At 40.8% G+C, this 18,083-nt stretch overlaps 1 protein-coding gene across 1 annotated transcript in view; it reads left to right on the forward strand.

Moving 5' to 3' along the window:
* The window catches only part of ENTREP2 (endosomal transmembrane epsin interactor 2), a 1,041,875-nt gene that overhangs the window by 1,012,557 nt on the left and 11,235 nt on the right, over positions 1-18,083 (forward strand). The window contains exon 11 of the mRNA XM_077473414.1: positions 5,108-5,433. Within this exon, the coding sequence (XP_077329540.1) occupies positions 5,108-5,433 (326 nt within the window). The remainder of the gene's footprint in view (positions 1-5,107; positions 5,434-18,083) is intronic.

Raw genomic sequence — 18,083 nt, forward strand, 5'->3', positions numbered from 1 at the left:
TCTTAGAGAGTACCAAGAGTACCTGAACTTTCTTCCTAACCCTCTGAACCTGATTTAAGAGACTGTTCATTGTTTACGTTTTTGCAAATAAAATCCCTTTATGCGGATCTATCGTCAGTCTCTCAAGTTACTGGGCCATCTACCACGGGACACAACTAGACGTGAATTGAGGAAAAGAAGGTAAGGATAAGCACAATCAAACCAGCAGCTCCTTCGGGGGTTAGTGCTACACAGGTTTCAATTTTTTTTTTTTTATTATATGTGTACATTGGTAGTTTTTAGAATATACTGCATTTCTACATTTATACACAAGTAGTAGGTAGTGACATTAATTAAAGCATATGTAAACCCTCACCTTGTAAAACAACCCATTCAGTTTAAAACATTGGTGTATCGATATAAAAAAAAATTATAAACACTTCCTTCCCCTTTTTTTATAAGTGATCCCATTACCTCAGTTCTAAGCTGCATATGAGCTGGGGGAGGAGAAACAGCAGGACACTGAACTTCCCAGTGAATGGCTATGCAGGAGGGGGGGGGGATAATCTGAGCACTACAGATACCTTCAACTTTCACATTTACTGAAACAGTCTAGTAGATTAACTACATCGCTCCCATGGCAAATTGTCCAATACTATCTAGCTAAAACCACAAATCAAAGGTATATCCTTATTTTGCTCACATCTTCAAAACAAAATAGAAAAGGAAAGGTATTTTAATAAGATATACTCAGATGACCAATGGCAAAAAGCATTGACTGTAACATACTCCTCTACCAGGAGTGTTAATCTTTGGGAACTCTTCCAGAAGATACTGCTATGTTGATACCTTACCCCTTATCAGATATCCAAGTTTTCCCCCAGTGCCTCTCCTTTGTGCTGGAGACACTGCGGGGAACCAAGTACCTTAATTCACCTTCTGTGATCCTAACCCAATACTGGAAACTAGTATTTAACCTCATAACACAGGTCCTAAAACTCAAAATGGAGCTGACACCAAGTATGCCACTACTATCCCTGGGGGTGGAATATGTCCCTCCTCCTCTGAGGATTTTGATAACCCACATCCTTTTAGCAGCCCGACCAAACCTGGTCAGGCACTGGAAGGACACCAAAACCCCTGATATACAAGAAACCATCCAAATAATCAATACTCATGGTAGTTATAAACAACTGTTTGCTTCTTGTGTGGGTAGATACTAATAATTGACAAGATCTGGTATCCCTGGAATAAGTGGTAAAATACGGATGCTAGTTTATGACCTAATCCTAGTTTTTGATAACCATCGAGAAGGTCCTTCTTATAGCACTTAACTGCATTTCTTATTCCTATTCCCAATTTTTGTTTTATACCTTTTTATATTTATTCCTGTTTTACTCAAATTGTACAAGTAGAACTTGTCTCAGACACCTTTAATCAATTCCTCCAAATGTCTAAATGTTGCACAATTACACTCAATATCTCCATCTGGCTCAATACCACAGTCTCCCACTGATCCACTATTCCAAAGGGTGCTGCATATGCTCAGTTAGGGATAAAATGCATCCATCAACTGTATACTGAACATACGTCTCTTTAAATATTAAAATGAGAATTTCAGATTCCAGATAGCTGATTCTATTACTGCCTACAAATCAAATTAGTCATGCAGCCATTGTTCAACTGGGTCAGAGGGGTGTAAACTTTGAATCCTCTACCCTTGAACAAATGCTTCTACAGCCCAACCACTCCAACTGAACCTCCAGGTTATACTTTAACTTTACTCAATCATGTATACAGACCCTATAGTGCACTAAAAAACTGCTCCAAAGATACACTAGACCTTACAGAACATAACTCCGCTACAGTAAAATCAACAAAAGATAAATTAATTCAACAAAAATATTTTCATGGAGTGAATCTTAACGGAGATGATTTAGAATGGGCAGGCAGAATGATCAAACCTGCAGCAATTGAGGGTGACTTTATGCACACCGTATGGAACTGTAAAAAAATTAGACCCTTCTGGTCACAAATCAAATTTATTGCTGATAATTTTGTTCTGCTGAATGTGTGGAACCCTACAAGATGTGCACTTGGAACCTTGAGAATACAGAGTTAATTGATGCCCCCTGTAGTAAATCCATGTGAGCCACAGAGTACAGTGATGTAATTCAGCATCAATCACGGTGACCCAACTGCAATAATGTAAATTTACCACATCAGGGAACCCCAAGAGATGACCTTGACACAATTTTGTCAATGACATCATCCGAGATTCCAGGAGGTACATTTAAATGACCACAGCTGGAAATCTGTCCTCCTAAAATCCTAAACTCATTAACTTCAATGTCCAGGTTTGGGTATTTTGCTGAACTGGCTGTGAAGGGATGAGAGAGGCATATTATCCCTATCGGGCAGGCTGATTGCTTTACAGTCACAATGAAAGCAATATGAGCCTTTAACAAGTTGATTGTGTATTGATTTATAGAGCAAATGTTTATACGTATGTTAAGTGCAATGCTACTAGAATTGATGTGCTTATTCATTATGTTTGAACAATTTGTTCTAAATACTTACCCTAATTTCTTTGTAGATCGTCTATGACCACTGAATTATTTATTGTACAAGTGTAATGCCTTACGATGAGTTGCTTTTTATTACCAATGTTACTGAAAATAACGCTATTCTCATTGAAGTAATCACGTAATGAGAGAAATATGAGGCTTCCATTGCTGATCACATTTTAAGGCCCAGCTCCAGATAAATAAATAAAAAAAATCAACCTTTGCATTGGGGGGCCTCCTCCTCCTCCTAAACACTTACCTTGCTCCTCAATCCAGCATGCTCCCTCCAGCATTGCTACCTGTCCCCTGCAGCTGCTCTGCCAACTGAAACTGGCTACAGTCGCATGCACTACAGCCTCCAGAGGGTTTAAGTCCCTGTATATTGTATGTGATGATGCGCTGAGGCTCCATCTACAGACCAGAGCTTCAAGCAGAGGAGGATTTTTTAAATTTTCCTGGGGTTGGGCTTTAAAATGCTGGTCAAACTGATCTACTATCCAGCACCTAAGGAATGCATTAACTGTCAAAGGTGAATACTCTCCTGACTCTTACATTTGACAGTTAACATATTCCTGAGGCTCTGGACAGTTGGACTTTTATTGAACTTTGATACTCCAGGGGCGTTGGTGCTTTGTTCAGCTGCTGGGGTTTGACATTTAAATTATAAACTAATCTACTGGCGTTATTATCTTGTAAATCACTAATCTGGAACATGTACATGGATTAAGACGATTGGAGAATCCTCAGAAGTCTTTCTCCACATACATGCTTTGACATTTAAAATATTTAAGCCAGAAGAACAGAATAATGACCAAGAAAACTATCATCTTCAAAAGGAGAGGTCGGCTATGGCTGACTTGTTTAGCCCATAACACATTTCCTTTAAATTATACATCATTGCTTATGTATTTAGTGCATACATGAATTGTGCACATGGAAGGGCACAATGGAATTTGATTTGGCATAATATGTTTAAAGTGACTTTTCCCTTTTGCAGCTAAATTGGGTTAACAATTACTTTATATTTGTTATATGTTCCCTTTCACATAGCATAACTTAAAAATACTGTAAAATATTGATGGTGCTCTTTGTTTATGAGGGGCTGGGCAGCTGTGTTCTAAATAACTCTATTTATACTGTGCTGGCAGATGTTGATATCAGTAACTTACATTGTCCATCCCAGCAAAGGGTTAAATGTTTAGGAGCCTGCCTTTTGTTTTCTATGTGTAACACACCCCCAAGGAGCCTCTGGTGACACTGATACCCCCCCCCCCCCCCCAGATAGGTACAGGCAATAGTCCCACTTTCTGCTGCTAAAAGGTGACTATGTCTTCTTTCCAGAAACTAAGAGCTATACATAGTCACTAGGGCCAGCACTATATATATATATAGCATACATATTTTAGAAAGTGCATGCAGTATTTTTAGAAATACACTTTAAACTTAGATCCCCCTACTAGATTACATGGACTGACACAATAACTGTACTTACAGCTGAGATAATCATTGTCGTTCTCTGATTTGCAGTTGGTGGGGTGTGGTAAAAACAGGCAAGTTAAGCCTTGAGACTTATCCTCCATTTAGGTTTTGGTCAGTAGTACCACCTACCGAACGTGATTCTTTCAACTGAATGGGACGTCGCCACAACCACCCCGCAATCACGTGCAATGTGCGCATGTGAGGTGTGATGGTGCAGGCATTTGGGGATTTTAAAAAGGGGGTGAGGAGGCGACTTAATGCTTCCTCACGGCCTATCAAATGCCCTTTGAAAAGCAATCTGCCTCTTCAAAGAGAAATGCTTGTGTAAACGAGTCCTTATACAGATTAGTAATTAATGTCACTGTGCCTCTAGCTGCCAGTGGGCTAAATATGCAAAGTTATACTAACCCTACACATAGATTCCCATAATTGATTTTATAGCGTTCTATCCACTTGAAAAACTTGATCAGATGTGCAGCGTTTCACTCATTCACACATGTACTGTATTTTTTTCTTATTTTTTGATCAAACTATTTTAGATGAAGTAATATTTCAGGCCCAGTGAGATTTTCATGTCTCAGTCGGTGTTCCATTGCCAAGAATGCTTGGAGATAGAATTATGTGGACTTGTATATATTTTAAATATCGCGCAAATATCCCATCATACAGAGGTTGCGAGTTTAGGATAATATTAATATGACTGCTTATTCAACAAGACAATATAAAGATTAAAGTAATGTATCTCATTTTATTCAATCAGATTTTAGTTTAATTCAATCTGGAAAGGGCAGGTATTTAAAAACAAAATGTCATTAGCAGGGTATAGACATTGCCCAGTATTAGGTTGACCAGAATAGAAGGACCACCATTGATCTGCATCTGAAGACATTCATTTTTTTCTGTAACATTTGATGCATATTAACATATATTAACATATTAACATTTGTTGACAATGATGTAGAGGGTGGCTACTAGGGTTTACTTAAAAGTGCACCATTTCTTTATTGTGTATTAGTAACTTTACTGTCATGGCTCAAACTGTGTGACTTCTTCACAACTGTTCAATTTTTTATGCTTTTCAGCCCCATGTTCTTACCCTTACATGACTGCTTCTGCTTGCCAAGAAACAGCAAACCATTTTTTATTAGGAAAGCAGAAAGACACAAAAAGAGGGAGTCATCGAATCAAGCCTAAAACCCTGAGGAACCTCTCCAAAGAGAGGCCAAATTCACTGGTGGACCTAAAAACCTATAAGGACACAAAAATCTTGGTGGCAAAGTTTCTGGAACATTCAAATTGTCACCTTTCTCCAGAAGTGCAGCACGTTGTGAACAGTATTAAATCTGTCATCAAGTCAGATGAAAGGCACATGGAGGAAGCCATCTTTAGTGCCAACATTATAGACCAGGTAAGCAAAATGATAGACAAGGTCATTTAAACAAAATACCCTTCCAAGAACCATTTATATTTTCCATACTAAGCTGCATCTGCTAGTTATTGTCTGTTAACAGTGCCAAAATATGCAAATGCTTGCCTATATGCGTGCAGAATGTTCTCAGTTTCTAAATTGTATGTGCTTTTCTGTCCAATAAGACTCTTGGATGGGATAGAAGTTGTATTTGCTCTAGAGCTGCATTGGCACATCTGTGTAGTTCTCAATCTGCAGGTGTATGGGAAACACACAACTGCTGAATATGATTTAAAGCTGACCCTCAGAAATTCAGCAACTTTGTAAAAAATGCAGGCATGCCATGAGTTAAGTCCAACAAGGTGCCTTCCACTTCAAGGACTTATCTCTATTATTTACATCTTGACAGTTTTATGGCTCTCCAGCAAGACAGCTCCCTGAGCTCTGTAGCTAGATAGCTAGATACTTTCGTCTGAGCACTTTCAAGTGCAGAGTCGATGCAGCTGCTATGCTGAGGCATCCAATTCTCTTGCCGATTCACAGAAGCCTTTGTATTGTTTAAACTCATTCACAAAATAGAAAGGCTTCTGTGAATGAACAGCAGAGGAGAGGGGTGGGCATAGTTGCTATGTGTGCTTCTCTCCCCCGAGAGTCCAGAGAGTCTCCTCCAGGAATGCCATAAACATGTCAGATGTAAATAATAGTGATAGGTCCAGAAGGTGGCATGGTTTAGTTTATGGAAGCCAATAGGAAAGGGTGATTGTGGACTGCATACATGTGCAGATGTAGCTCTAGCAGGGCCGGATTAACATAGGGGCTATTGGAGCTGCAGCTCCAGGCCCCTTTCTCAAGATAGGCCCATTTGCCCAAAAAATAAAATAAAAAAAAGATCAACTTAGAGGATTGTAGCTCGGCGATCAGGAGTCACAGAGACCCCATATTTGAGGGGTAGGTAGCTAAAGACCCACTCCAGCACTGATTAATTACAGTATATGGGGCTGCTATCATCTATGGTTCTGGAGATACAGGGCTGCTTGCGCAGCCTGTCAGAAGCTACATACCGAGCGGACGGTATAAATACAAGCTGGAACACTCTGCAGTAGACTGAGAGGATGAACTCACAGTGCTTATAATAATTATATTTATATTACTTATGATAATTAACCCCTTGCCACCCAGGCCCATTCTGAGACTTCTCTCCTACATGTAAAAATCATAATTTTTTTTATGCTAGAAAATTACCCAGAAACCTCAAGCATTATATATTGTTTTAGCAGACACCCTATGGAATAAAATGGTGGCCTTTGCAATTTTTTATGTTACACGATATTTGCGCAGCAATTTTTCAAACTTTTTTTTGGAAAGAAACTGTTTAATTCATAAAAAAAACACTAAAGTTAGCACGATTTTTTGTTGTGTACTAAGCGATGCTTTAAAATTTTTTACAGGTTTAGAGTTACAGAGGAGGTCTAGTGCTATAATTATTGCTCTCTCTCTCTAACGATCGTGGCGTATGTAACCTGTGTGTATCTGGCTCTTATACTAACCAGTGCCTACCCAGGGACTGACGAGTATCTTTCCCCAGCCTGTCCCCACACACCCTCTCACCTGCTGACCTGTGAATGGGGCAATCACTCCCGCAGTGTTATTGTGTTCTGCCAGTGAATACAATGATTAGTGTTGATAACTATAGCTGGCAGCACTGAATGTTTTGGGTAAAACCTGACAGGCTGGTTCTACTCAAGTCGGTTAGTAGGTTGACTTGTGCAAAACCAGCTAGCCCATACATAGATCGACTATGGCTGGTCTCTGCTTAATTGGTGTAATTTCAATCCATGTATGGCCCGCTTAACCACTACGCAGTCCCTAATCATCCTTCCACAAACCTTACATTTTTCCTTCCCAGATTACTTCATCCTCCTCTCCTAAACATAATGCCCACTGTCATACTCTCCACACTTCTCTCCTATACATAGTGCCCACTGTCATACCCTCCACACTCCTCTCCTATACATAGTGCCCACTGTCATACTCTCCACACTTCTCTCCTGTACATACTGCTCACTGTCATACCCTCCACACTTCTCTCTTATACACAACGCCCGCTTTCATATACTACACACTCCTCTCCTGTACCGCTGTCATACACTTCTCTCCTGTACATAGTGCCCACTGTCGTACCCTCCACACTCCTCTCCTATACATAGTGCCCACTGTCATACTCTCCACACTCCTCTCCTATACATAGTGCCCACCGTCATACTCTCCACACTTCTCTCTTATACATAACGCCCGCTGTCATATCCTACACACTCCTCTCCTGTACATAGTGCCGCTGTCATACACTTCTCTCCTGTACATAGTGCCCACTGTCGTACCCTCCACACGCCTCTCCTATACATAGTGCCCACCGTCATACCCTCCACACTCCTCTCCTGTACATACTACACACTCATACCCTCCATACTCCTCTGCTGTGCATACTGCCCACTGTCATACCCTTAACACTCCTCTCCTGTACATAGTGCCTTCTGCCATACCCTCTGCACTCCTCTCATGTACATAGTGCCCACTATTAGACCCTCCACATTCCTCTCCCTCACCTGCACATACTTCCCACTTTTATACCATCCATACTCCTCCCCTATGCCTCTTACCCACAAAAACTGTTCTTTAAAATTATACTGAATATCCTCAATGTTACCAGCTCTAGAATGGGCACTTTTGTTAGTTCAACTAAAGGAAATATCACAGTCCTAATATTTGTTCTGCCCTATTATTAGTACTTATTTAATTTTGTTATTACTATTGTGATGTATAGAGGAACATAGGAGATGTCAGCTACTCTAAATATAGCACTTGTAAAAAAAGTGTCCCTGAAAATATTTTTGAAATGTTGACAACTATGTACTTAGGCACCGGCCAAGGGCCACAGGGTCAGTAGGGGGCCCCATGAGAGGCTCCTGTGATATTAAAGCGGTAGTAAACTTTTCTAACATTACTACTTTTTAGAGGCCCTGGGGTAGGTTATGCCATAACGTACAAGTAGCATATTAGCACATTAGGGTAAACTTAAATTGTCAGACTGAGCCCTCCAGTGCTGTGCTGTGATCAATCCGGCAGGGCCTGGGCACTTCCATCTTCACCCGGTCTTCCTTCTGGGTTTTGTGCCTTCGGTCACTTGCCTTGGCCAGGCTGCGTTGATGTCATTCCCACACATGCTCATGTGCATCCTCTCTCTCCTATCCCCCCCCTTTCTCTCTCATCCTCCCTCCCTTACCCCTCACACCTCTTTCATCCCCTTTCTCTCTCTCTCTTTAATTTAATTTGTTATAACAAAAAATAGTTTGCATTTTTATTTATTTATTGTTTATAAAAGGCCCCACCAAAATTCTCAGCACCAAGCCCATGATGTGCTTAATCTGGCCCTGATCTCTAGAACAACTATAACTCACATCTCATCCAAGAGATGGAGTTCAGCTTTTACATCAAGCTGTGATCCCTAGCTCCACTATTAGACGACTGCATAAAATTAATTTGCCCAGTCTTTTTACATTTTTACAATTCTGTATGATGTAATCCCAAGTGCCATGACTGAGCCTCCAATGGTTTCAGTTTTTTTATGATTGTCAAGGTGCCAATACAATGCTGCAGTTCCATCTACTCAGCAATGCCCATTGGGAAACTGGATATACAGTATAAATAGATATGAAAGAACTTCTACCAAACATGTAGATCCCTAGTACCCAACATGCAGCCTTCCATGTCCGGTGCTGTGTCTGACACTTGTTGAACACCTGCTGACTTTGGAGCAGGGTTCTGGGGGCTGAAATGCTCTCTGAATTTCAACACCAAGAACTGAAAAAGCATTGTCAGGTGGATTAATCTGAGCCCAAAAATATAGTAAAGTTTGTGCCACATAGGAGGAGAGAGAGAGAGAGAGCAGTGTTAGAGGGTTAAAATAGATAATTGCACTGACCATCAATGTGAGAAGGGGTAGGTGGTAGGTTAAAAACAGAGTCACTCATAAACAGGAGGAGGAGGTGCTGGGGTTTTTTATTGAAACCCCCAACACCAATGATGTCTCCAATTTCCTTGTGCAATGCAGTACATTTTAAACAAAATAAAGGAAATTTTCAAGCGTTAAGGTGTATTACAGCTCATTTATTGTTTATGGGCTACTAAATCTAAAAAATCTACAAAAACACACTTCTATTGTGTGGCCCTCTGGAAGTGTCTGGGGGCCACATTTGAGGACCTCTATAATTTTCAAATTGACCACCACAGATGTAGACCATGAAAACAAGAGTAGAAGTAGCTGTGTAATGAAATAGAATATATCTTTTCAGATGTAGCAGTCATCTTAGAGTCATACAAAGGAAAAAATATTATCAGATACTGTTAAAACCAGAACAGATGGTGTTCCATGTGTCATTCGTCTAGGTGTTGGCTAAATTTTTATAAGAGGCACCTGAACAACATAAGCGTCATGTCAATGTTCAGACTATATTGAGCCTGATTCTTGTGTTTACCTCATACAGAACTAAATTTTTTTTTTTAAGTTTATTGCTGCTAGCTATACACAGCACTCAGATGCACTTATTGTTTAAATCTGTCCAACTTGTCAAGATCACATGAGCCACAAGGAATGCATAACTTTTCTTTCTGATAAGCTGAACTATTGCATGAGGTACCGGTGTGCTGAGGTGGTTGTTTTGTATACACAAAAAGGGAAGATCCATAATTGTTTGTAGATATTTACCAACAATTTAGAACATTTTCAGCCAAGATACAGTCCATATTTCAAAAATCAGCTGCATTGTTTTCAAAAGTGTTCTGCCTGTTTACATCATCTCACAAAGTGAGTCCACCCCTTCTGCCTGTATACAGCATCTCACAAAAGTGAGTACACCCCTCCTGCCTGTATACAGCATCTCACAAAAGTGAGTACACCCCTCATACCCCTCCTGCCTGTATACAGCATCTCACAAAGGTGAGTACACCCCTCACATTTTTGTAAATATTTGACAACACTGAAGAAATTACACTTTGCTACAATGTAAAGTAGTGAGTGTACAGCTTGTATAACAGTGTCAATTTGCTGTCCCCTGAAAATAACTCAACACACAGCTATTAATATCTAAATTGCTGGCAACAAAAGTGAAAATGTCCAAATTGAGCACAAAGTGTCAATATGTTGTGTGGCCACCATTATTTTCCAGCACTGCCTTAACCTTCTTGGACATGGAGTTTATCAGAGCTTCACAGGTTGCCACTGGAGTTCTCTTCCACTCCTCCATGACGACATCAAGGATGGGTGGATGCTAGAGACCTTGCGTTCCTCCACCTTCCAGTTGAGGATGCCCCACAGGTGCTCAATAGGGTTTAGGTCTGGAGACATACTTGGCCAAACCATCACCTTTACCCTCAGCTTCTTTAGCAAAGACAGTGGTTGCCTTGGAGGTGTGTTTGGGGTCGTTATCATGTTGGAATACTACCCTGCAGCCCAGTCTCTGAAGGGAGGAGATCATGCTCTGCTTCAGTATGTCACAGTACATGTTGGCATTCATGGTTCCCTCAATGAACTGTAGCTCCCCAGTGTTGGCAGCACTCATTCAGCCTCAGACCATGACACTCCCACCACCATGCTTGACTGTAGGCAAGACAAAACTTGTCTTTGTACTCCTCACCTGGTTGCCACCACACATGCTTTACATCATCTGAACCAAATAAGTTTATCTTGGTCTCATCAGACCACAGGACATGGTTCCAGTAATCCATGTCCTTAGTTTGCTTGTCTTCAGCATACTGTTTGTGGGCTTTCTTGTGAATCATCTTTAGAAGAGTCTTCCTTCTGGGACAACAGCCATGCAGACCAATTTGCTGCAGTGTGCGGCGTATGGTCTGAGTACTGACAGGCTGACCCCCCCACCCCTTAAACCTCTGCAGCAATGCTAGCAGAACTCATACATCTATTTCCCAAAGACAACCACTGGATATGACGCTGAGCATGTGCATTCAACTTCTTTGGTTGACCACGGCGAGGCCTGTTCTAAGTGGAACCTGTCCTGTTATACCGCTGTATGGTCTTGGCCACCGTGCTGCAGCTCAGTTTTATCTTCATCTTTATGTAGAGCAACAGTTTTTTTTTCAGATCCTCAGAGAGTTATTTGCCATGAGGTGCCTTGTTGAACTTCCAGTGACCAGTATGACAGAGAGTGATAACACCAAATTTAACACACCTCCTCCCCATTCACACCTGAGACCTTGTAACACTAACGAGTCACATGACACCAGGGAGGGCAAATGGCTAATTGGGCTCTCTGGGGACCCTGATGTATATTATATACTGTACATGTGTATGCACGCCCAAGCGTATGACTTTCTTAACTTCACTGCCAGATCTTTTGTAGACCTAGCAATGGCCCTGTTACCAAGGTTATTCCTAAACCAGAGCCACGCTTACAATAAAGTAGCATGATTTAAATAATGTAGAGGGCCGCTGTTAACCCATACTAATAACATGAGATTATGCGCCTGCTTTTTTCATTTATTACTGTTCCATAGTATTGTTCCATTTGTCAATTACTGTTTCATTTGTGTCACCATTTAAGCAGCATCTGAGATGCTCTTTATTTGAACAGTGCTGAATCTATTCACAACCTCTTAACTCCTGTTTTGTAAAAAAATAAAAAAATAAATCAGGACATACTAGATAAAGATTTTTGGAACCATTATTCCCTAAAAATTAAACAACAGCCACAGCAGAGGGCACACAAAAGCGATTTATGCATTGTAGGAAAAGCATTAAAAATGTGTATTACATGCTATTATAGCTAATCACCAGTATAGTCCATAGTCCATTTGTAGCTGATACTTTCCCCATCACTGACTTGCCATGCCTTGTTCTGTACTGTTTCTCTGTGTGATGGCAACCATATTGGTAAAGGCAGGTCTTTGCAGCACAGTAATGACATGCCAGACATTGGCAGATCTCACTTCTGAGACCAGAAGTGACAGGCAGTGGTGCCTTCACATCTCACACTGCAGATGTACAGCTATAGGGCTGTGGCTACAGAAGTGCTGAGGCACACTCATATGCCAGGGAGTGCACTGCTTTTTTTTTTCCCAGAGGAATTCCAGGTACAAGGTTTATTTTCATGGTACTGCTTAGGCACAATTAACATTTCTAGATATACTAGACCTTCTATGTGACAAATGAGGTTCAATGTTAAAGTGGAAGTGAACTCCCCTATCGTTTTCAGCCAAGGAAGCTGCCATCTTTGCCTCTGTTTAATCTTCAACTGCTATGGTGCTGCACATGTGATTGGTTATGACACCAGCCATTGGATGGTTTGATAGTTTGGCTGAGAGCACAGCCAATGTGCAGTTAGCATTCCTGGCATGCCTTTTTTTTTTTAACTGTTTAAATCGATGGGGTTACTTCCACTTTAATAAATGAAAGGTTATGCATTCAGTGGCTAAAAATCATGCATTCATCATACATTGTACATACTTGGAGACAAATATCTGAAGGAGTCAATGGTGGAGAACTAAGAACTGTGAAAATGTGGAGAAGACTCCCTCAAGAACTGGTTCTGGCCAGCTAAGTAGATTGATAAAAAAAATGAGTTGGATGCATTCCTAAATGCACAAAATATAACTGTATACTTATATTTAGAGGTAATAATACCAGGGGTAGTTGGTCCAGGATAAATCCCACAGGCTCTTGGGGGATCAGGGAGGATTTTTCCTCCACTGGAGTGAATAGTATCATGCTTTACTGTTTTTTTTTTTGCCTTCCTCTGAATCAGCTGTGGGTATAGGATTGTGTATATGGAGGTTTTCTATGTGTTATGTGTATATGTGCTTTTTTTTATTTGTTTTTTATTTATTGGTTGAACTATATGGACTTGTCTTTTTTTCAACCTAATGCCGCGTACACGCGACCGGACTTTTTGACAGCAAAGGTCCGACAGAACGAGTCCGTAGGACAATTCGATCTTGTATGGGCTCCATCGGACCTTTGCTTGCCAAAAAAATGGCGGACTTTAGGAATAGAACATGTTTCAAATTTTTCTACCGGAATTCCGCTGGACCGAGAAATCCATTCGTGTGTATGCTAGTCCGGTGGACAAAAACCAACTCTAGGGCAGCTATTGGCTACCGGCTATGAACTTCCTTATTCTCATCCAGTCATACGTCATCACGTTCAAATCCGTCAGACTTTGGGGTGATTGTGTGTGGCCAAGTCCGTTCCTTCAGAAAGTCCGTCGGAACTCCGCTGAAAGTCCGTCAGAAAGACCGTCAGACCTAGTCCCTCGAAAAGTCCGGTCGTGTGTACGCGGCATCACAAACTATGTAACTATGTAGACCAGTGTTTCTCAACGCCAGTCCTCACAGCTCCCCAACAGGTCAGGTTTTCAGGATTTCCCTCAGATGAAACAGCTGTGGTAATAACTAAGGTAGTGAAACTGATAAAATCACCTGTGCAAAATAATGGAAAGCCTGAAAACATGACCTGTTGGGGCTTCTTGAGGACTGGATTTGAAGAACACTGATGTAGAGGATTCTTATAAAAAAAAATGAACAGATCTTCACTGTTTGAGTCCAGTTCCACGATAAAGCTAAAGTTTTGTTTAAAAAAAAAATGTTCTTTACAGTTTTCATTATATGACTTACCTGTAATGAAGTCACATGATGTGAAGGCTGTTGGATTCTGTAGAATTCTTCACTAATCTGACCTCTTCCTCTTCCTTCCAGCGCTGTGGGGACTAACAGCTTCAGGTCTCCGGGCTCAGCTGCACTAAAGATGATCTGATAAGGACACACCCCCTCCTGTTCTCTCCCCCATTGGAAAAGTTAACTAGGATTAAAGTTCATGTTCGTGTAAAGGCAGGTGTCCCAATACTTTTGGTAAAATAGTGCATATATCACCATCAACAGGTTTAGAATTAAAAAAAGTTAACTAAAATGGATGCTAGAACTTTATCATTTCCCTGTAAATTTTAAGCTACATTTTTTAACAATGATTACACTGCCTGTAACAGGGTCTGCGAATGGAGGAGGGAATCCTGTGATTGATCAGACTCCTCCATTCACATATCCTGCTACGGGCAGAGTAATTATTGAAAGAACTTTTCTCAATGGAGGAAGAGTGTTGCCATCCAATCATCTTTAGTGCAGCTGAGCCCAGAGACTTGAAGCTGTTAACCTCCCACAACTACAGAAGTTAAGACACAAGAAGAGGCAGCAAAGAATCCAGCAGCCTGCACATCATTGGACAAGCTTCATTACCTCTAAGTCATGTAACCAAAGATGTAAAACTGATTTTTTTTTTTTTAAGCTCATAAAGTGCTAAAGTTCATATTTAAGAATAAACATAGTTTGCATAGCACACGCACACTGTGGTTCCAAATGTTGTGGACCCCGTAGTGATGTAGCATGTGGCGGATGGAACAGCAGCATGCAGCAGGGGAAATGTTATCAAACACAACCAGAAATGTTGGATAGAAGTGGCCCCTAGATCTCTGGAAGAGAGCATACTCTGCACTTGCTGCCCACAGAACAGGCAAGTACGTAGGCCCCGTACACACAATTGGATTTTCCGCCAACAAATGTTGGATGTGAGCTTGTTGGCGAAAAGTCAGACCGTGTGTATGCTCCATCGAACATTTGTTGGCGGACTTTCCGCCAACAAATGTTGGCTAGCAGGTTCTCAAATTTTCTGCCAACAAATGTTTGTTGTTGGACTTACTGATGGCGTGTACACAAGTCCGTCGAACAAAAGTCCACACATGCTCGGAATCAAGTATGAGCCACAGATATAACTAGTGTTCATAATGGAGACATCACGTACGTCTTGTACATTCACTATGTTCGTTAATTGTTGGCCAACATTTGTGTGACCGTGTGTATGCAAGACAAGTTGGAGCCAACATCCTTCGAACAAAAATCCACAGTTTTGTTGTCAGAAAGTCCAATCGTGTGTACGGGGCATTACAGTCTGCATCTTACTGAATGTTTCTATCCTAGCGAGTTGGTCTTTTTAAACACCTTGAGAAAATAAAACATGCAATAACTTTTCCACCTGCCTGTTAACTAATTTAGGTAATGCTAGGCGCCGCAGTCTTGTTTTCTGGGAAATCCCAGTGACAACAGCTGCCGAGTCAACAAAAAACACTGACATCCCAAAACACAAGGCACCATATCCAGAAAAAAGTTTTCCAAAATGATAAAAATCTGTATTATGACAATCACTTTTTGACATATTAGAAAGGGATGAACATTGTAAAATGTAGTCATTAGAGAGGTGCACAGGAAAAAGCAGAGCAGTTCAACTCATGAGCTGTCACATCGGAAGAATGCAAGTGAACAAAATGTGAATTCTAAAACTTTTTATTGTTCTGCAGCCAGATGTTATTTTAATAAAAACTTATGGATATCTTATTATCATTCAAGAATATGCAAAATGTCCAGCATTCCTGTTTTAGCATTAGCATCAAATATTCATAAGGTACAAATCTTGGCAAACATTTACAGCAAGACACGAATCTATTAATGTAGAACTAAAGGCAAAACTTTTATTTTATTTTTTTATTGGATAGAGTAAGGGGGAGTATAAATACCTTTCAGTTTTGTTTTGCCACTTGTGACCAATTAAGGAGATTGGGGTAAATTGTTAATAACATTTAGCTTAAAATTTACAGGGAAATGATAAAGTTCTAGAATCCATTTTAGTTAACTTTTTTTCATTCTAAATCTGTTGATGGTGATATATACACTATTTTACCAAAAAGTATTGGGACGCCTGCCTTTACATGCACAGGAACTTTAATCCTAGTCTTAGACCCCATACACACTATTATATTTTCTGCAGATTTTTGTCTTCAGGTTTACCAAAACCATATAATATGATAAACCTTAAGAGTTTCAGTTTGTATGCAATCAGGCAGGCCCTTGCACTACATGGTTTAGGAGTGTGTCTATGGAAATGCTTGACCATTCGTTCAGATGCGCATTTCAAAAGCCAGGCACTGATGTTGGACAAGAAGGCCTGTCTCGCAGTCGATCTCTGCTTTCCAGAGAAAACACTGGTAGTGTTTACATCTGCCGGAGCTGGAAGTGTGTCATGACATCGCTTTCAGCCTCCCAGGGTCATAGAGATAGCCGGGGACCATACAGTCCATGGCCAGCTCTATGGTAATCCACTGCGGGGTCTGATCTCTGGCTTCCCGATCACATGGGAGAACCTAAAGAGGCACCTAAAGGGCAGTGCGGGGGAGGCCCCTCCCGCTGTCTGTAAAAGCAATCCAGCACCTAAATAGCCACTAGGATGCCTTTTACATTAGAGGGAATTGCTGGCTTAAAATAAAGATATTTGAATGATGTCTGTAGCTACAGGCATTATCCAGATATGACCACTTCAACCTAAGGACATTGTATGATATCCTATGGGCAGGAAGTGGTTAAACAGCAAAAGTGCCTCCTTTTAATGATCTGTAGTAGATATGGCCACATGGAAAGGATTTTGCCTAGAAGGGAGAAAGGGGCTACTTCACAGTGGCAGCTAAGGGTTGCAGCAATAAAGGGCACTGGTGCATTTATCTCTGCTAAAGGCCAATGTCGAAGAACATTACATAACGTTGGAACCTTGGAAAACCTGGCTGGCAACAAACTAGCTGTAACTGGTAGTAACGATGCGTGGGTCAATGACCCTTCAACCCAATCCTTATTCTCATTCTGAGAAGCAACAGGTGTCCTTCATGGGGGGGGGGGGGGGGGGCTTTTGTTGAAGATGCAGCTGTGGTGGCTGTGCACAGCATTCCTGTAGCAGGCAGGTCCTCCTTGTAGCAGCTCAGCTTGACAATCACTTCCTCAGCTTCCCCAGCTTTTTCTGTACTCTGCAACTCAACTCGGTCCAGTCACCAACCACAGGGTTCAATATCGATACAAGCTATCATAGACTCCTTCTTCTGGCGACTCTCCCGTGTATTCCCGGGCCTTTTAATTTATATGCTCCTGTGAAGAAAGTTCTGCTTTCAGCCTACAATTCCCAGAAGTCTCTAGATACCTGTATTAATCTATGGTAAGCAAAAGTGCTGAATGCTGCCATCTTGTGGCTGAAAAAAGCTCTGCATTCTCAGTAACAATGCACAGTGCTACAATAGGCATCTTGTTTTGCATTGACATGCAATAATATGCATTTTTGTGCATTGCATTTCGTAAAAAAGTACACACCAATACACTTTTATGGTATGGACTGGACACTTTTTTTGTGTCATTACATAGATCAACTCAATGACATTGCTTTGCACATAGCATGAGTGAGCTCCTGATTTATTTTTTATTTTTTTAAACGTATCCTTAAGATGAGCAGAAGACAAAATGAGTCTGTATTTACACAAATGTAACACAAATGAGTATATAGGCAGCTTGTGACTCCTAAATGAAGAGTCTGTATGCAATTGATAAATCCCTCTGTAGCAAGAGATTTAATTGATAATGTACTCCTAGCCTAATTATTTAAAGTCTATGATAAGCCTAAACTTTTTATTTTAGTTTTGAATACTGGGGAATAAGAAACACTGTCACATTTTTACTGCTGTCTGTGGCTCTATTAATGAGATTTCTTCCCCCTTACTGTCACA

This window comes from Lithobates pipiens, unplaced genomic scaffold (genome assembly GCF_037356315.1).
Source record: "Lithobates pipiens isolate NorthernLeopardFrog02 unplaced genomic scaffold, aLitPip1_a1.2 Scaffold_8, whole genome shotgun sequence".
NCBI lineage: Eukaryota > Metazoa > Chordata > Amphibia > Anura > Ranidae > Lithobates > Lithobates pipiens.